We start from the raw sequence: 20,992 nt of genomic DNA, 5'->3' as shown, positions 1-20,992 counted from the left end.
CTTTCTCCAGTTGTGGCGAGCGGGGGCTACTCTTTGTTGCGGTGTGCGGGCTTCTCACTGTGGTGGTTTCTCTTGTTGTGGAGCACAGGCTCTAGGTGCGTGGGCTTCAGTAGTTGTGGCGCACGTGCTCAGTAGTTGTGGCTCGCGGGCTCTAGAGCGCAGGCTCAGTAGTTGTGGCTTGCAGGCTCTAGAGCGCAGGCTCATTAGTTGCGGCACATGGGCTTAGTTGCTCCGCGGCATGTGGGAATCTACCCGGACCAGGGCTCGAACCCGTGTCCCATGCATTGGCAGGCGGATTCTTAACCACTGTGCCACCAGGGAAGTCCCTTTATTTTTTTACTAAATGACAATTGCTCTTTTGGAAGGAGTGTAAGTAACCATTGCTAATTTTAGGACCCTGATTAATATTGAGCCCCACTGCTAAAAAATGCTGTAAAAAGGATATATAGGAAGCAACATTTGTTGAATGCCAACTGTGTACTTGGAATGATGCTGGGTCTTTCCATAAGTTAATTCTCACTTCTCACAGCAACCTCCACATTTTTTATTGGTCCCCAAATTACAAATGGGGAGATTGAGGCATGGCGATTTGAAGTAATTTATTGTACAGTATGTACTGTAGCTGGGACCAGAACCCCAGTTTATTTTATTCCAGAGCCCATGCTTTTTCCGTTGGGCAGTCAGGTGTGTTATCTATTAAGCCTTTTGTTTAACTTGTGTATCTTTGAATGGGTATGAGAGTTAGCTTGTTTGTTGTATCAGGGGAAAGACATTAACTCTGATTAGGTGAATAACATTTTTGAATGTGAAAGCCACAATAAGTGGCTTTCATCTTTGGAATTTCATTAGCTCCAGATCTACCACTGACAGTGTATTTTAGTTGATTTCTTTTTAAAATAATCTTCTGTCCAGTAATGCCATATACTCCATCAGGAGATGCTGTACACTGATTTCAGCTGTGCTCCTGTGACTCAACCACCATTTCTGGACTCCTCTGGAAATTGACTTTGGAACTAGCATTGCATTTTTTTGGATTATTTTTCATCCTTCAAGGGTGAAGTAGCATTTTGGGAATGGTTGAATTTGGTTAGTAGGCCATCACTGTTCGTACTTAAAGGGCGTGATACTCTGCTTCTATATTTATGTGTGTCCCTGTCTGTTATTCCCATAAGATTGCACACGCTTGCAGAATCAAGCCTTGACCAAGTTTACCCTACTGTTTCCTTCTGACTTTGTGGTGTTGAGTACTTCAGTTCAATACCACGTGTGTTTGTGTCAACCAAATTAAAAGGTAGACTGGATATTTATTGACTGGATATTTATTTGGCCGCGCTGGGTCTTAGTTGCAGCTCGCGGGATCTTCGTTGCTGGTGCAGGATCTTCATTGCAGCATGCAGGATCTTTTAGTTGTGGCATGCGGGATCTTTTAGTTCTGACATGTAGGATCGAGCTCCCTGACCAGGGATCAAACCTGGGCCCCCTGCATTGGGAGCATGGAGTCCTAGCCATTGGACCACCAGGAAAGTCCCTGATTCTTTCTTTTATAGTTCTTTTTTAGTTCTGGTAGATATCCCTTCTCCGTTTTCCTAGCCACCACTCAAGTGATTCAAGGCCTTAATATTTTAAATCAGATGTACTTTGCTAAAACAGTGTTTGTATTTGTGCTCTGGTCTTTCAGGTTGAAAGCTTTTAGGGTTACTTGGATGGCTCCCTAAAAGGCCTTTAGTGTGTCTTTTGATAAGATACTTGTGTACAAAGGGCCTAATTTAAGATTTCTGGGGGTTTTTTCCCCCTGATTTTGTCATTTTCCTAATTTTCACGTCCAGGTGAAATGGTAGCTATTTTATGTTTGTTCTGATTTGCTTTTCTTTACTATTTGTTACACTAAAAAATTTTATAAATTTTTGGAGGCAGGGTGATTAAGTTAAGAATAAATTTCTTAGTTCACTTGTTAAATATCTAAGGAACATAGAAAAGAGGTGGTAGATGCTATGGGATAATAGATTCAAAATGTGAATATGTCACCAACCTGCCCATGTTCAATCTTATGAAATAAGAACAAAATAGAATAAATAGCAAAGGAATAAACACACTCACAAATATTTTAAAATATTTATTTGCTAAGACTAGCAACAGTCCATTGTAAAATACCTAAAATGGAATTCCTGTTTCTAAGGAGCTTATCAAACTTTCTCCTGAAAACTTCCCTTTATAATTAAAAAAAATCTGTATAAAATATTTTTTTTAAAACAGTTACTTCTTTTTTTTTTAATTTATTTATTTATTTATTTATTTTTGGCTGTGTTGGGTCTTCGCTTCTGTGCGAGGGCTTTCTCTAGTTGTGGCAAGTGGGGGCCACTCTTCATCGCAGTGCGCAGGCCTCTCACTATCGTGGCTTCTCTTTTTGCGGAGCACAGGCTCCAGACGCGCAGGCTCAGTAGTTGTGGCTCACAGGCTTAGTTGCTCCGCGGCATGTGGGATCTTCCCAGACCAGGGCTCGAACCCATGTCCCCTGCATTAGCAGGCAGATTATCAACCACTGTGCCACCAGGGAAGCCCAAAACAGTTACTTCTTAAAAGCGTTAATAAGGTGACAGGAAGGTAAGGAACTTTTAGAACTAGAGAATGAGTGAAGTCAGGACCCAGAGTCAAGGAGAGCAGTCTTTGCCCTGTAAGAATTGCTTAGCCAGGTAGACACGAGCTTTAGATTTGTAGCTTACAGAGATACAGGGAAGAAAAGAAAGAGCCCATTCTGTCCAAGATAAGTCCAGATCACCGAATAAACCTGAAATCCCAAAGGAATGCACTATAAAGGTAAAGGGGAAATAAACTTACTCCTCCCCAGGAAAATCGGCTGTCTCCAACCTTGGCACTAATTTGAGAGAGGAAATCACCTCTGACATTTTGAAGCCACAAGTCCTCCCTTAGGTTGCAGCCTGAATTCTCACTATTTGATTGGAAAACCTAAAGTGAGTAACTTAGAGCGATTCCAGGTTGGTGGGTCCCCAGAGTGCCTGGCAGAAATCCTTTCCACAGGTACTTTATCAGGTCTAAAAGAAAGCCCAAAAATAAAATTTTAAGGGAAATGAGCAGGTCAATCCAAACTAATGAAACTCACAGAGAAACAAGGCAATGTGAACAAGAACAGTAGACAGGAGCAACAATCAGAAAATGGACTTCTCAGTCACCATCTAAAAAGCTATTTAGTCTGTATAAGAAAATAAAAGGCGAGAAAATATGTGTAAAGAACAAGAAACTAAGATTGGCCAAGCCGATTTGAAAATTAACCACGTAGAATATTTAGAAATGGAAAGTAAAATAATTGAAATTAAAAAATTGATTGTGTGATAGTCATGGGAACACTAAATGTTGATTTAAGCAAAAATCAAAGCTCTTAGAGGGCTGGCATGAGAAGCAGAGGGGAATATGAGAGCTAAATTCTTACCCTCCGTAATAGAAGGTGAATAATGTCTAAAATTGATGAGTCAAAAGATTTTAAAGTTATATGGAGATGTGTAGATTACAAGAGATACAGCTAAAAGAAAATACTTTCCTCTGGGGAGGAAGATTGTATAAAATGGGCAGGCACTACTTATTTTGTCATTTATATTACATGACTTTTTAAAGTATGTGCATGCTCTGCTTTGATCAAATAAACTTTTTTTTTTTTTTTTTTTTTTTTTGCTGTACATGGGCCTCTCCCGTTGCAGAGTACAGGCTACAGACGTGCAGGCTCAGCGACCATGGCTCACGGGCCTAGCCGCTCTGCGGCATGTGGGATCTTCCCAGACCGGGGCACGAACCCGTGTCCCCTGCATCGGCAGGTGGACTCTCAACCACTGCGCCACCAGGGAAGCCCCCAAATAAACATATGAAGTTAAAATATTTAATGTATAGCTATGAATTGATCATTGTTGAAGCTGAGTGATGGGTTCAAATTCAAGCATTTTTATACCATATTAGACACAGCTGAAGGTAGAATTAGTGAGCTAAAGGATAATTTAGCTGAAACCTGATTCTCACTTGCAATGATTGTAGTCAGGAAACTGGAATGTTTTCTACATTTTGCTGAGAGAAAATGACTTCCTACCTAGAATGCTACGTCCAGTGAAAAGTTTAAAAACATACGCAAAATAGAGACATTTTCAGATCATCAAAAGCAGTTTGCCACTAGCAAGATCCTCACTTGGAGAAATTCTAAACCTAATGAATATTTTTATAATTGATAAGTTAGGAATATATGTTGTAATTACTAGATAGCTTGTAAAAGAATTAGAAACTATATTTATAACTTAAAATTTATTGGAAACTCTAGTCAAATAAGAAAAAAATAAAGGTCAGAAAAAGCAACATAGAGCATGTATGACACCTAGCACAAAATAAGATGACAACTGGGAATTCCCTGGTAGTCCAGTGGTTAGGACACCGAGCTTTCACTGCTGTGGCCTGGGTTTGATCCCTGCTCGGGGAACTAAGATCCCACAAGCCACATGGCATGGCTCAAAAAAAGATGACAACTATAAATCCAAATAAATGTTAATGAACTTAGTGCTTCAGTTAAAAGAGATTGTGCTAGATTGACTTTAAAAAGGGAAAAATGCTATTTATAAAAGATATGTCTAAAAGAAAAGCATACAGAAAGTTTGAAAGTAAAAATGTGAGAAAAGACATGCTAGACAAATACTAAGCCAAAACTGTGAACATCAGACAAAATAGACTTTAATGTCACTACTAGAGATCAAGAGAATGACATCATAGAGAAAAAGCTCAGTATGTCAGGAAAATAAAGCAGTTTTAAGTTTGTGTTCATCTAATAATATAGTCTCAATATGTTTAAAGCAAAAATTAATAAAACTTTAAGAGGAAATATCCAACCCGTCATCAAAGTGGTAGATTTTAATATATCCTTCAGTAATTGATAGAACAAGAAAGGAGGGAAAAAATATAGAAGATTGAATATGTATTTAACAAACTTGACCTAATAGATACATACAGAACATTGTACCCAACAACTGCAAAATACACATTATTTTCAAGTCAAACATGGAAAAGTTATGAAAACTGACCATTTACTGGGCTGTAAAGCAAAACAAATTTTGAAAAAGTTTTGAAATAGTACAGAATGCTTGAAGCACAGTGCAATTAAGCTAGCAACCAGTAACTAGTAACCAGTAAAAGGTAACTTTAAAATATAAATATATAGGGCCTCCCTGGTGGCGCAGTGGTTGAGAGTCCGCCTGCCGATGCAGGGGATACGGGTTCGTGCCCCGGTCTGGGAGGATCCCATATGCCGCGGAGCGGCTGGGCCCGTGAGCCATGGCTGCTGAGCCTGCGCATCCGGAGCCTGTGCTCCGCAACGGGAGAGGCCACAACAGTGAGAGGCCCGCATACCACAAAAAAAAAAAAAAAAAAAAAAATAAAATAAAATAAATATATATATACATATATATATATATATATATAAAACATATGTTTGGGCATTAAACACATTACTGAATGATCTATGTGTTAAAGAAGAAGAAATCATAATGGAAATAAGAATGCATTTAAAACTGAGTGATAGCACAGATGGTGCATACTAAAACTTGTAGCTATACTGAAAATAAGTCATCACTGAAAAAAATTAAAATACCTAAGTAAGTGGGAGGGCATCCTCTGAATAAGTGGATTGGAGGCCAATATTGTTAAGATAGCAATACTCCCTAAAAGGATCTACAGATTCAGTGTACCTCCTATCAAAATTCCAATTTACTTTTTTGCAGAAATTGATAAGATGATCCTAAAGTATATATGAAAATGCAAGGGATCCAGAATAGCCCAAAAAATCTTGAAAAAAAAAAGTTGGAGGACTCATACTTCTCAATTTTAAAACTTAGTACAGAGCTACAGTAATCAAGAGACTGGTACTGGCATAAGGATAGACAGGTAGATCAACAACAGAATTGAGAGTCCAAAAAATAAACCTACAAATTTGTGTTCAAGGATGCCAAGGAACATCAATGGGGAAAGAACAGTCTCCAATAAATTGTGCAGGGACAACTGGACATCCACATGCAACAAGATGAAGTTGGACGCCTACTTCACACACAAAAATTTACTCAAAATGAACCACAGACCTAAATGTAAGAACAAAAACTACAAAACTCTTAGATGAAAACATTGGCATAAATCTTTACGACCTTGGATTAGGCAGTGGTTTCTTAGATACAATGCCAAAAGCACAAGTAATGAAAGAAAAAAATGTAAATTGGACTTGATCAAAATTAAAACTTTTGTGCTTCAGATACTATCGAGAAAGTGAAGACAACAGAATGGAGAATATATTTGTAAGTCATTTATCTGATACAGCGTCTGGTATCCAGAATATGTAAAGACTGCTTACAACTCAATAATAGAAAGGTAAATAGCCCAATTAAAAAATGCACAAGGGGGCTTCCCTGGTGGCGCAGTGGTTAAGAGTCCGCCTGACGATGCAGGGGACGTGGGTTCGTGCCCCGGTCCGGGAAGATCCCACATGCCGCGGAGCGGCTGGGCCCGTCAGCCATGGCCGCTGAGCCTGCGCGTCCGGAGCCTGTGCTCCGCAACAGGAGAGGCCACAGCAGTGAGAGGCCCGTGTACCGCAAAAAAAAAAAAAAAAAAAAAAAAAATGCACAAGGGATATGAATAGACGTTTATCCCTTGAAGTTATATGAGTGGCCAATAAACACATGAAAAAATGCTGGATGGCATTAGTTATCAGAGAAATGCAAATCATAACCACAGTGAGATGCTATTTCACACCCACTAAGGTGGCTATAATCAAAAAGCACAGGTAATGACAAGTGTTGAAAGGATATGGAGAAATTTGAAACCTTGTTTTGCTGGTGGGAATATAAAATTATGTAATCACTGTGGAAAACAGTTTGGTAGTTCCTCAAAATGTCAAACATAGAACCATATGACCAAGCAATTCCACTTTTAGAGAATTGAAGACATCCATATAAAAACTTGTTACAGGAATGTTCGTAGCAGCATTTTTCATAAAGCCAAAGAGTGGAAACGACCCAAATCCATCAACAGATGAGTGGATAAACAAAATATGATATATCTATATAATAGAATATTTTTCAGCCATAATATAGAACGAAGTTCTGATTCGATAACATGGATGAACTTTTTTTTAAAATATATATTTATTTATTTGGCTGTGCTGGGTCTTAGTTGAGACATGTGGGATCTTCTTTGGGATCCTTAGTTGAGGCATGTGGGCTCTCAGTTGCGGAATGTGGGATATGGTTCCCTGACCAGGGATCAAACCTGGGCCCCCTGCATTGGGAGCATGGAGTCTTAGCCACTGGACCACTAGGGAAGTCCCCGTGGATGAGCCTTGAAAGAAGGCAGCCACAAAAGATCATGTGTTATTTGGTTCCATTTACATGAAATGTGCAGAAGAGGCAAAATAGACACAGAAAATAGATAAATGGTTGCCAGGGTGTGGGAGGAAGAGAATGGAGAGTGACTGCTAATGGGTATGGATTTTCTTTTAAGGTGATAAAAATGTTCTGGACTTAGTAGTGGTGAATGTTGTGCAACTTTGTGAATATATGAAAAACCACTGAGTTGTAAAGAAAAAAGCTTGTCAGATACAGCTAAAATACCTCGAGGGAAATGAGTAGCTTTTAAATCAAGTTTGAAAAAGAAGAAAGACTTAAAATCAATGAGCTAGGCATCCATCTCAGTAAGTTAGATAAGAATATAAAAATAAATGCAAACAAAGGAAAAGGAAGGTAATAAAGAGAAGAAATTAGCAAAATAGAAAATATAAACACAAAATGTCCTGACATGTGGTATGTTTTCAGTTATTTGTTGAGAATGAAAATTTGGTTATGAAAATAAAACAGTATGTGACCACATATTGTTGGTAAAATAATGATCTCACCCACCCCTAACAAAAATCTAAGCCATGGTACAATCATTATTGTCTTAAAGGTGAAGAAATATGCTATATTCCAGTAACTTCCAAACCTACATTTCTATCCTGGAATCTCTGGAACTCCAGATGGATCTGGCTACCTGCTGGACATCTGCAAGTAGATGTCTTTGAGGCACTTAAAATACAGCTAATGCAAAGACAAACTAATATCTCTTGCCCCAGAATTGCTCCTCCTGCAGTATTTACCATCTCTGTTAATGACAACACTGTCTCCCTGTTTTTTTTAAGCCAGAAACCTGGGAGTCGTCCTTGAGTTCCACTTCTTCCGGACTCCCCACATCTGTCCAGTCGGTCACTAGAGTAGTCCTTCATATACTTAGCAAAAAGCCTTTGATTGACCTCTGCTTACCCCTAGAGTCTTTCATTCCCTTTTTGGTTGTGCTCTGTATTCTGACAATAATAGCCTTTCAGTTTCCAGGATGTTCAGGTCACTTCCAGACTGGCACTTGCTTTTCCTTTCAGCATCCTATTAGATGCCTTTTATCAACTATCTAGTATCCCTGTCACAAAAAACAAAAAAAAACAAAAAAAACAAAAAACAAAAAAACCCAAGCCACTAATAAATGATTCCCCTAAGGTATTAATTATAGGCTATATTTATTTTTCCTGTAGAGTTGTTTGCCTCTTGAAGAGTCTCCTGGAGAGGATAGTGTCCAACCCAAAGGTCACGTGGTGTTTTCAACTGCTTATGTCACACTGGTATAACATCAGCTGAAAGGAATATTAGAAGTGATATGTTAAATCATAATAAAGTTTTTAAATAAGGTACTGTTTTTCATATTAAATGGCATGTTTATAACAGCAATTCTCAAACTATTTGGTCTCATAATTTCTTTATACTCTTAAAAATTATTGCAAACTCTGAAGAGCTTTTGCTTATGTGGTAATAACTTGATATTTATTGTATTAGAAATTAAAACTGAGAAATTAAGATATTTATTTGCTAAAAATATTAAACCTGTTACATGTTAACATAACATTTTTTAAAACTATTTTCCCCCAATAGTAAGAAGAGTGGCAGTGTTTTGTATTTTTGCAAACCTCTGTAATGTTAGACTTAGTAGAAGGTAGCTGGAACCTTTTATCTGCTTCTGCATTCAGTCTGTTACAGTATCACACATCACGGAGCCTCTGGAAAACTTCACTACACACTGTGAGAAAATGAGAATGAAAAAGGCAAAAAAACGTAGGAATTATGTTGTAGTATTTTTATGAAAATAGCTTTGATCCTGCAGACCGCTGGAAAGGGTTTGGGGACTTTCAAGGATCCCCAGACCATACCTTGAGAATTCCTACACTATATTATTCTCTTGTACTCTGATGTCTTTTCAGAATTTTTTTTTTTTTTTTTTTTGGCCGCACTGCACCACATGACTTGTGGGATCTTAGTTCCCCAGCTAGGGATTGAACACATGCCCTCGGCAGTGAAAGTGCAGAGTCTTAACCCCTGGACTGCCAGGGAATTCCCCTGATGTCTTTTTAAAAAAAATATTTGCTTTTTCGTCATTTTAAAACTAAAACTAACACATACTTATTGTTTACAAATAATAATTATACAGAGATGCATCACAAGAGAAATGGAAACCACCTTTAATTCCTTCCTCTCCTTGTATAGTCCCTGTTAAGAATTTCCCAGATTTTGTGTGTGTGTGTGTGTGTGTGTGTGTGTGTATTGTGTATACTTTTACAATTAGAAGAGAAAAATGAAAAGTCACATATCTTGATTACAAAAAGGTTGAGAACTTAGGTAGAACAGTGAACAGTAGAACTTGGAGTTGAAGAGAGCTAGGTTCCAACTCCGCCTCTGCCACTCTGGCTTTAGGCAGACCTCTTAACAACCCTGGCCAAGACTTCTCAGTTCACAGGGGAAGGGTCTGCACTGCTAGGTGATCTCTGAAGGCTTTTCCAGCTCCAGGTGCCAATGCAGTGTAGGAATTCATTTGCTTTCCCAGCACCAAATGGTTAAATGCCAGAAGGGGATAGTAGAATGTTGTGACTAAAAATGTTTGGTTTTGGTGAGATACAAGAAGGTTGTTTCTCTGGAAATAGAGTCTTTTAAATTGTAATTGTTGTCAACAATAGAACTCCCACTCAGATGGTTAGAATTCTGTGGGACTCAAAATAATGGGTTGATTTGTATGCCTCTCTGGCACAACAGTATTGTACCTTGTAGTTACCTTCTCGGTATTTTTTGCCTTCTAATTTTATATAAGTGAACAGGCAGTCCTAGAGAAAAAAAACAACACTGAGTATTTATGAAATGGGGAATTTAATTCAAATTCTGAAAAATCATATGATTTTATAGCTTAGCATAAGACTTGCGTATATAATAAATATTTTCCTTTAAGTAACAGCTGCTTACGAAAACGGTCATCTATCTGTGTGTTTGCTTGGTCAGGAGACAAATATAGCAAATCCCCAATGTACAGAATAGCTATGTTCTAAATTTAGCTTTAGCATTTGCGGTACACTTTCTCATAGATACTAAGTTTATTTGTAGATGGATACAGTCATACATTTATTAACAAGTTCAGGGCTTATGCTATGCCAGGCTCTCTGCTGGGTTTCCAGACTAGTCCATAAAAAAAATTTTTTTTTGACACATAAAGTAGGCCCCATATTACTATATTGCCTTTATTTTAAAGCTAATTTTTAGTTCTATATTAGTAAATTTTTAAGTTTTAATTACAACACTGGTTAAGTGTATGGACTCTGGAGTCAGACGGACTACGTTCAAATATTGATTCTGCCACCTGCAAAGTGTATGACTTGAGAAAAGTTGCAAAACCTCTTAGTATCTTTTTCCACATCTATAAAATGGAGAGAATAATAGTACTTACCTCATATTGTTGTTGTGAGGGTTAAATTTTTTTTTAATTGAGATGTAACTCATAACAAAATTAACCATTTAAAATTATACAGTTCAGTGGTATTTAGTCTATTCACAATGTTGTGCAGCCATTACCTCTATCTCATTACAAAGCATTTTGAATAGATAAACAAAATGTCATATTATACATACAAGGGAATTTTACTCGGCCATAAAAAAGAAAGAAGAACTGATACATACTGCAAAGTGGATAAACTTTGAAAACAGTGTGTTGGGTGAAAGAAGCCAGAGGTCACACAAGAGGTCACATCTTGCACGATTGTTTTTATATGAAATGTCCAGAATATGTACATCTATAGAGACAGAAAGCAGATTAGTGGTTGTCAGGGCTGAGCGGAGGGGGAAGTGGGGCATGCCTGCTTAACAGGTACAGGGTTGTCTTTGGGGTGATGAAAATATTCTGGAACATGATACAAGTGGTGGTTACACAATATTATGAATGTACTAAATGTCACTGAATGGTATACTTTCAAGTGGTCGATTTTATGTTATGGGAATTCCACTTCAATTAAAAAAAAAATAAAGCCCCTCGATCACTTAGACTCGCAAAAAACATCCTCGCAATGAACACCAAGGAGGCTGCTTAACCCTATGGGTTTCTATTCTTCTTTGTGGCCCCAAGGAGGTTCAGCTAATCATTTAAAGGGTACGTGTTATATTTTATTTTTAAATTTTTAAAATATTTTATATTTTAGTTAACAGTTCTAGGTATTTTGTAGTGTGTGGTCTATGCCAGCATATTGCTGGCAGTGGAAACCCCCATTTCACCCTTACATCTTTAACTCTCACATTTAAACTTAGGTTTCTTGCCAAAACCTAGAATAAATTCATGTGTGTATGTGTATATCCTCTTCTTAAATAGGGTAAAACTAGTAAGCTTTTTATTTCCTTGCCACTACGTGCCCCTCCCCCTGCCTGTACTTGTTTACTGCTGCCGGCTTCCAGGAATTGTGGTATAAAGGTGGCATGAGTTCTGGCAAGGTGTGACAGTGGCTAGGTCTCAGCCTTTCTGCTCACCTCAGGCAAGTTCAGGTTTCCATATTCACAGTCACTGCCTGGGATGCGGACTGCCTGGCTGTGGTTGTCACGGTACCAGCTAGTCAACCGGAAAGTCACCCCAGAGCTCCCTTCTGCTTCCCCGGGCTGGTCCCCACCATTTGTAGTAATCCTGTTTTATTAGTTTTCTATTGCTGTTGTAACAAGTTACCAGATTGAATGGTTTAAAACAACACAAGTTTAATATCTGTAGGTCTGTAGCTCAGAAGTCTGATGTACAGCTCACTGAGCTAAAATTAAGGTGTCAACTGGGTCATGTTCCTTTCTGGAGGCCCTTAGGAGAAAATCAATTTCCTTGCTTTTTCTGGCTTCTAGAGGCTGCCCACATTCCTTGGCTAGTGGCCCCTTTGTCCATCTTAAAGCCAGCCATGATGGGTTGAGTCCTCCGTTGCCTCACTCCCACCTACTCTTCCACTTTTTATTTTATTTTTTTTTTGGCTGCGTTGGGTCTTGGCTGCTGCGCGCGGGCTTTCTCTAGTTGCAGCGAGCAGGGGCTACTCTTCATTGCGGTGCGTGGGCTTCTCCTTGTGGTGGCTTCTCGTTGCAGGGCACGGGCTCTAGGTGTGCGGGCTCGGTAGTTGTGGCTCGCGGGCTCAGTAGTTGTGGCTCGCAGGCTCTAGAGCGCAGGTTCCGTAGTTGTGGCGCACGGGCTTAGTTGCTCCGCGGCACGTGGGATCTTCCCAGACCAGGGCTCAAACCCGTGTCCCCTGCATTGGCAGGCGGATTCTTAACCACTGCGCCACCAGGGAAGACCTACTCTTCCACTTTTAAGGACCCTTATGATTACATTGGGCCCACTCAGAAAATCCAGACTAAACTCCCTATTTTAAGATCAGCCAATTAGCAGCCTGCCATGTAATGTAACATGTTCACAAGTACTGTGGATTAGAATGTGTTCATCTTTCAGGGGGCCATTATCCTGCCTGCCATAGCTATCGTCTGTGCATTTCGGTCTGTGATTTCTTTCAGAAAAGCCTCACTCTGCTATCCTTTTAATTTCTGGTCCGCCATTCAGACCCCTTTTGTTTTTCTACACAACACTTTTATATATAAATCTTCTGTCTCATTATTAGTGATTGGAATGGGGAGGAGGCAATGGTAGGTTTTCAGTTCACCATCTGGATCCAGACTTTCCAGTACTAATACATTTTTAAGTGTTTTTTATTTTTACAGATTTGAGTTTTTTATGCTAGTCCTTGAGGAGGTAATAGACCTTTGAGCTCTTTGGACAGACTGTTCTCTTTATCTTGGTGTAAAATGTACTTTAAGATTTCAAGGTAGGTAGGGCAGGGTCTCCTAAGTTAGGAAACTTCAGGTGTCTATTTAAAGCTGACAGGGAAGAGGGATGGAGGTGATCCAATTGTTTGAAAAAGTAGTTTCCAGGCAGGACTTTTCTGCATAGGTATGCTAGTACCACGTGATAGGAAGTAAAGGCCTTAATAACCTTGATAAGCGTTCTCCAGCTTTCCAGCCCCCATTTTTCTTGGAAATTGCCTGTAAGGTGAGCAAGGATGCCGGAAGAATAGATTTGTAGACTGTAAACCTTTACAGATCCAGTGTTTCTTGAAATATTAAGTATTATCTGATTCTTACTAGGAAAGATCATTTATGTGGGAGCCATCTAAATTGTATAAATAACTGAAAGTACAGTGAATTTAATAAACATTTATTTAAGAATCTATGGTATACCAAGAGATAAATGGATATTCTTACAATCCGGTGGAAGAGTTAGGTTTCACTACCATATGAGTGCTCTAAGAGACATATAAACAAGTGCTGTGGGACACAGAGGAACCTGATGGGTAAGGGTGGTAACAATCTGAGTTTCGAAGAGTAACTAATAGGACAGTACAGTGTTCTCCCTTGTCAAACAGGCTGATCTATTTAAATAGATAAGAGACCTAGCACATTTTTCTTATCTATAAAGTTGACCTAGTTTCCCATTGTTATCATGATAAAAATATGTATGTTACTGTTATTCTATCAGTAGCTTAAAACTTGATGTTATGCCTGAGAATATATACCACTGGGCCTGCATCTAGGTTGAGAACCATAAACCCACCTGGAGATATCATGCATATAATTTTATCCCTAACTATATACTTGTGGTTTTTATCTGTCATAGGGCCTTATGAATGAAAAGACTGGTTGTTGGCTTCTTTTTTTTTCCAGTGATAATTTTTGTCGTGTTATCTTGGATAAATTATTTATAGAATTTTTAGCAAAGATATTGTCCCTCTTTTTTAAAACACAAGCAAACAGAACTACTTTAAAGAACAATATGATTCTTAAACCCCTTTTACTTTGTGGTGAATATATTGATTAAGCAGAGAGTATAGAAATACATATCTGTTTGATCACTAGATTTTTTAATTTCTGGGGGTATCAGAGGAGAGCATAGGAGCAGTAGCTGACCAGTAAAAGGTTAAAAATCCATTTACCTGCTGTCTTTGACATGTGTCCTAGGTTGTAAATCCCTAAGTTTGTCATCTCCAGGGACCCACTACATTTTCTTTCTCAATATCAGAGAGAAAGAGATTTCTTCTGGAAAATTAAATATGTCTGTTCAAGTATGTAGCTACAGAAGTTTGAACATTAATGATCCCAATAGATAAAAATATTCTGTATATTTGTTCACTGAAAATTTCATCTGACCCATTGATAATAATGAACTTTTGTTCATTTAAAAGTTGTGGCTCATTATTTTTGTGATACTGTAATGGCTAAAGGCTTTTCAAACTTTTCAGGGAAGCATGACAGCAATGACAGTATTTTTTCCCTTGGATACAGCTCGACTTCGACTTCAAGGTAAGTATCTTATTGTCATCATATTCCTGTTCATTTGGTATCAGGAAGCAAACATACTTCTCTACTAAGTTCTAAGTTAACATAGAATTTCCCGTTTCATTAGAAATCTGTTGTCCATTTTCACTAACTTTAAATACTTTTTTAAAAAAATTAATTTATTTTTGGCTGCATGTGGGCTTTCTCTAGTTGTGGCAAGCGTGGGCTACTCTTTGTTATGGTGCACGGGCTTCTCATTGCGGTGGCTTCTCGTTGCAGAGCACGGGCTCTCGGCGCACGGGCTTCAGTAGTTGTGGAATGTGGGCTCAGCAGTTGTGTCTCGTGGGCTCTAGAACGCAGGCTCATTAGTTGTGGCACACAGGCTTAGTTGCTTCCAGGCATGTGGGATCTTCCCAGATCAGGGCTTGAACCCGTGTCCCTTGCATTGGCAGGTGGATTCTTAACCACTGTGCCACCAGGGAAGCCCAATACTTTTATTTTTGATGTTTGTGAATGAGAGTCATAGCCTCAGCCATTTTCTAATCTGAGAGACCTGAGTGGGCTTGCATTAGTAATTTTGAATCATTACAGTTCATTCTAATAAACAATATGACTTTTGAAAGACACAATGTAGAGATTTTTTTTTTACTGGGGGTAGATTTTCTGGAAAGAGAACAGAGAATAGGAAACATGGTGGAGCCAAATACCATTGTCACTGCTCACGTGGGCACGTAGTCCTAGTTTCCCTCTTTCACTTTATAGGGCTATGCAACTTTCTGTAACTCCTGCTTGTTTTTTCCTCAGTATTTTTCAACTTGAAATTATAAACCTATGCCAGAACTTAGATGAAGAGATAAGAGTAAGATTAGCTTTGAATAAACTAATTCCTATATTAAGATCCTTCATGACTACTATTTTTAATTAATTTTAGAGATTTTGGAAAGGTAATAATTTTATATGACTCAAAAACCAAAATACCTAAAAAGATAGGCAGTACAGTGAAAAATCTCACTCTAGACTGTCTCCTTTTCTCTCCCCTGTAGATAATGTCTCTATTAGTCTCTCAAAGAGCCCTGAGAGTTTCTTTATGTAGAAAAACAAGCAAATAATATATATTCTCAATTTCCTCTCTTTATTACTCAAAAAGCATCCTTTTCACACTGTTCCATATCTTGCATTTTTCACTTAACAGCATTTTTTAAAATATCTTTATTGGAGTATAATTGCTTTACAATGTTGTGTTAGTTTCTGCTATACAACAAAGTGAATCAGCTATATGTATACATATATCCTCATATCCCCTCCCTCCTGAGACTCCCTCCCACCCTCCCTCTCCCACTCTCCCTCTCCCACCCCTCTAGGTCATCACAAAACATCAAGCTGATCTCCCTGTGCTATGTAGCAGCTTCCCACTAGCCATCCATTTTGCATTTGGTAGTGTATATATGTCAATGCTACTCTCTCACTTCGTCCCAGCTTCCCCTTCCTTCCCGTGTCCTCAAGTCCGTTCTCTACATCTGGGTCTTTATTCCTGCCCTACCACTAGGTTCATCAGTACTATTTTTTTAGATTCCATATATGTGAGTTAGCATACGGTATTTGTTATTCTCTTTCTGACTTACTTCACTCTGTATAACAGACTCTAGGTCCATCCACCTCATTACAAATAACTATATTTCATTCCTTTTTATGGCTGAGTAATATTCCATTGTATATATGTGCCACACCTTCTTTATCCATTCATCTGTCAGTGGACATTTAGGTTGTTTCCATGTCCTGGCTACTGTAAATAGTGCTGCAATGAATATTGTGGTACATGTATCTTTTTGAATTATGGTTTTCTCAGGGTATATGCCCAGTAGTGGAATTGCTGGGTCATATGGCAGTTCTATTTTTAGTTTTTTAAGGAACCTCCATACTGTCCTCCATAGTGGCTGTATCAATTTACATTCCCACCAACAGTGCAGTGCCTTTTCTCCACACCCTCTCCAGCATTTATTGTTTCTAGATATTTTTAAAACTTAATTTAATTAATTAATTAATTAATTAATTTTGGCTGTGTTGGGTCTTCATTGCTGCGTGCAGGCTCTCTCTAGTGGCAAGCGGGGGCTACTCTTCGTTGTGGTGCGTGGGCTTCTCATTGCGGTGGCTTCTCGTTGCAGAGCACGGGCGCTAGGTGTGCAGGCTTCAGTGGTTGTGGCACGCAGGCTCAGTAGTTGTGGCTTGTGGGCTCTAGAGCGCAGGCTCAGTAGTTGTGGCTCGCGGGCTTAGTTGTTCCACAGCATGTGGGGTCTTCCTGGACCAGGGCTCGAACCCACGTCCCCTGCATTGGCAGGCGGATTCTTAACCACTGCGCCACCAGGGAAGTCCCCATATGCTAATTTGTTTCTGTAAGTTCTATGAGATAAATTCCCAGAAGTGGGATTGTTTGATCAAAGGGCAAATGTTTGTATGTTTGATAGTTATTGTTAGATTGCCTTGTACAGGGCTTTCCTAATTTGCCATCCCATGAGCCATACAGGTACCAATTTTAATTCTTAAGAAATCGGATCATTTTCCTATTTTTATGTTTTCAAAATAGTCTTCAGATGTGGGTAGGAAATTTGAAGTTAATTAAGGTAGGTTTTGTTTTCATTTAGAATGCCAAGAAAAGCAGAGTTCCCATCTTTTTGAGACCTTTTATATTTTTAGTTTAGGGAACAGAGCACAAGGTTAAAACTTTGCAAACTTGAATTTTAATCCCGGCTCTGCTGCCAACTACATGTGTCCTTCACAGCTTTGTGTCTGTAACCTCTTCTCTGAAAGGGAAATGGTAATTTATTTCCTCTCTACTTTATAAGATATTAAGATAAAAAGGAGAATGTATAACTTTGAAAAAAAAACTAGAGAGCCCTATGAAATATAAGCAATAAATTTCTCCTGTTACATCTTTTAGTTTGGAAATTAGGTATTGAATTAAAACGCTTTATGGTTCATGAATAACAGATGAAACCATGGAATCAATAGTAGGAAATTTAGCACATGGGAACACAGGAGGATCATTGAGTCCTGAGGCAAACTAGGGAGCTCAAAGAATAGGGTGAGAGACTGCTCAGGTGAGGTAAATGGCATTTCAGTGAAACTCGCTGATGCTGAAGATAACAATTCTCAAAGGATTTAGTTTAAACATGTACTCTTTGGTCTTGTAGTTGATGAGAAAAGGAAGTCCAAAACGACACACATGGTGCTCCTGGAGATCGTTAAAGAAGAAGGCCTGTGAGTACTACCTTGTTCATCTTTGTTAGGTAGAGCAGCTCATTAGGAGATTCCTGGGCGTCCATCATACCTACACTCACTTTCTATCCATTCTCAAAGCCTCACAGTGTTGTGAATTTGTAATTGCCTGGCTTGTAAGTAAATACATAGTTGTTTTCATTTCCTTAAAGTTCTGTGGTTGACCATTTTGATTCTTGATCATGGAGTCTTACATGAAACAAATGAACAATAAACTGAAGAAGATAATAGTTGTTTAGCTCATTCCTATCAGATGCATTGAGACCTGTGTACCTTTTAAAAAACTTTTTATTTGGAAATAATTTCAAATTTACAAAAAGTTGCAAAACTACAATAGTACAAAGAATACCAGTATGTGTTTTAACCAGATCGACCTGTTGTTAACACTCTTCCGTTTGTGCTCATGCTTTCTCCCTCCCTTCCCCACTCCCTCCTTCTTTCTTTACTACACAGACACATACACACACCACACACAGATTTTTTTCAGAATTAATTTGAGAGTAAGTTACATACCATACATCAAAGCCCCTTACCCCATGACTGACATTTTCAAAGATGTGGACTTTCTCCCCTTATTTTTCCTTAAATAAAATTTTTCTCACTTTAAGTTTGCCTCATGTTTCTTCATGATTAGATTGAGTCTATGCATTCTTGGCCAGAATAATGTATAGGTGAAATTGTGTCCTCCTCAGGATGTCACATTGGAGTCACATATTGTGCACTTGCCCTTCGTTGGTTAATTATGATTTCTTAGATTCAAGTTAGCACTGAATAATTTTATTTTTCCTCTTTTGCAACTATAAGCAGTCTATGAGGAAATACTTAATTTAGTATCATACAGACTCAGAAATTCAATGGTTTACAATTAATTACTTAATTATTTTGGTGCTCAAATTGTCCCAGGTGTGGCCAGTGTGAGCTCCTTCAGTCTGGTTCCTGTGCCCTTATAACATGGCCCCCATCACTTTTTTTTTTGCACTTCTATATTTACTTCATTTTAAATGTTCTTGCCCTGTAATAAAATGTGAATGATGCTATATTAACTAACAGCCATGAGGAAATTGTCTTTAATTTTACATAGTAATTTACTAAAGAAAATTGAGGGGGGGAATCAGTAAATCAGTCATAGAATGTATGTTGTTTCTTTGGTATCATTAATGCTAGAAAGGATTTCTTGGTTTGGGCATCCTCAGAATGTAGAATATGTGTACAGTTTGGAGTACATTGTAGCACAGGAGTGAACTTTGAGAATATGTGAATGATGATCAGCCTTTTCTAGGACTCTCATTTCTAGTGCCTTTTGTTCAGCATTTTTACTTTGCTTATTATGTTCTTCCCCTAGCCTGGCACCATATCGAGGGTGGTTTCCAGTTATCTCCAGTCTCTGCTGCTCCAATTTTGTCTATTTCTACACTTTTAATAGCCTCAAAGCAGTCTGGGTCAAAGGTCAACATTCTACTACTGGAAAAGATCTGGTAGTTGGATTTGTTGCAGGTACCTAAGTTTTTTGAATATAAGATATTTTTATATTTTGTTGTTTATATTGTGGTCCATATACCCTGAGAGGTTATTTTAACACAAAGTAATGCTACAAAGGATGTAATTAGTTTTCTGACTTGACTCTGTGTGTGTGTGTGTGTGTGTGTGTGTGTGTAGTAAAAATGCATAACATAAAATTTACCATCTTAACAATTTTTAAGTGTACATTTCAGTAGTAGGTTTACTTACATTATTGTGAAACAGATCTCCAGAACATTTTCATTTTATAAATGAGAAGTTCTGTACCCCCTAAATAACAACTCCCCTTTCCACCCTCCCCCCGAGCTCCTGGTAGCCACAATTCTACTTTCTGTTTCTATGAATGTGACTACTTTAGATGCCTCATATAAGTGGAATCATGCAGTATTTGTCTTTTTGTGACTGGTTTATTTCATTCAACATAATTTTTACTCAAGGTTCATTCATATTGTAGGATGTAACAGGATTTCCTGGTTTTTTAAGGGTGAATAATATTCTATTGTATGTATATACCACATTTTGTTTATCCATTCATCTACTGATGGACATTTGAGTTGTTTCCACCTCCTGGTTACTGTGAATAGTTGCTGCTATAAACATGGGTTGTATGAATAGCTCTTTGAGTCCCTGCTTTCAATTCTTTTGGATATATTCCCAGAAGTGAGATTGCTGGATCATATGGTAGTTCTTTTTTTAATTTTGAGAGGAACTACCATACTGTTTTCCACATTGGTTGCACTATTTCAAAATCCCACCAGCAGTTGGTTCCAGGTTCTCCACATCCTTACCAACACTTGTTATCTTCTATTTTTTCTATAGTAGCCATCCTAAGGAGGGAGAAGTGATAGTTCACTGTGGTTTTGATTTGCATTTCTCTGATGATTAGTGATGTTGAGCATCTTTGGAGAAATGTCTATTCAAATCTTTTGCCCATTTTTTGAGTTATTTGATTTTTTGTTGTTGTTGTACTATAAGTATTCTTTATGTATTCTGGATATTAGCCCCTTATCAGATATACGATTTGCACATACTTTCTCCCATTCTGTAGGTTGCCTTTCACTCTGTTGATATGTCCTTTGATGCTCAAAAGTTTTTAAGTTTGATATTGTGCCATTTGCATATTTTTCCTTTTTTACCTGTGCTTTTGGTGTAATGTCCAAGAAATCATGCTGAGTTTAATGCCATGAAAGCTTTCCTCCTATGTTTTCACCTAGGAGTTGTATAGTTTTAGGTTTTTAATCCATTTAGAGTTAATTTCTGTGTGTGATGTAAGATAAGGATCCAACTTCATTCTTTTGTATGTGGAAATCCAGTTTTCCTAATACCATTTGTTGATGTGACTAGACTGCCCTTTCCACCTCTGAACGGTCTTGGCACCCTTGTGACGATCAGTTGACCATATACACAAAGTTTTATTTTTGAGCTGACTTGGCTTATTTTTATCTTCTTAATCCAGAGAGGAGGGTCAGTTATCCCTGTTTAGCAGCCTGTACCCAGAA

General features: G+C 38.3%; 1 protein-coding gene across 2 annotated transcripts in view; it reads left to right on the top strand.

The window, feature by feature from the left end:
• The window catches only part of SLC25A17 (solute carrier family 25 member 17), a gene marked incomplete at its 5' end in the record, with an annotated part of 47,708 nt that overhangs the window by 7,990 nt on the left and 18,726 nt on the right, over window positions 1-20,992 (top strand). Inside the window, 3 exons of one of the 2 annotated variants that reach the window (XM_079714313.1) lie at window positions 14,666-14,726; window positions 17,891-17,957; window positions 19,318-19,469. In XM_079714313.1, coding sequence (XP_079570439.1) covers window positions 14,666-14,726; window positions 17,891-17,957; window positions 19,318-19,469 — 280 coding nt within the window. The remainder of the gene's footprint in view (window positions 1-14,665; window positions 14,727-17,890; window positions 17,958-19,317; window positions 19,470-20,992) is intronic. The other variant, XM_079714312.1, reaches the window with a different exon arrangement.

Source organism: Hyperoodon ampullatus (assembly GCF_949752795.1).
Source record: "Hyperoodon ampullatus genome assembly, chromosome: 11".
In the NCBI taxonomy this organism is placed as follows: Eukaryota; Metazoa; Chordata; class Mammalia; order Artiodactyla; family Ziphiidae; genus Hyperoodon; species Hyperoodon ampullatus.
This window is presented reverse-complemented; position numbering and strand designations above follow the sequence as displayed.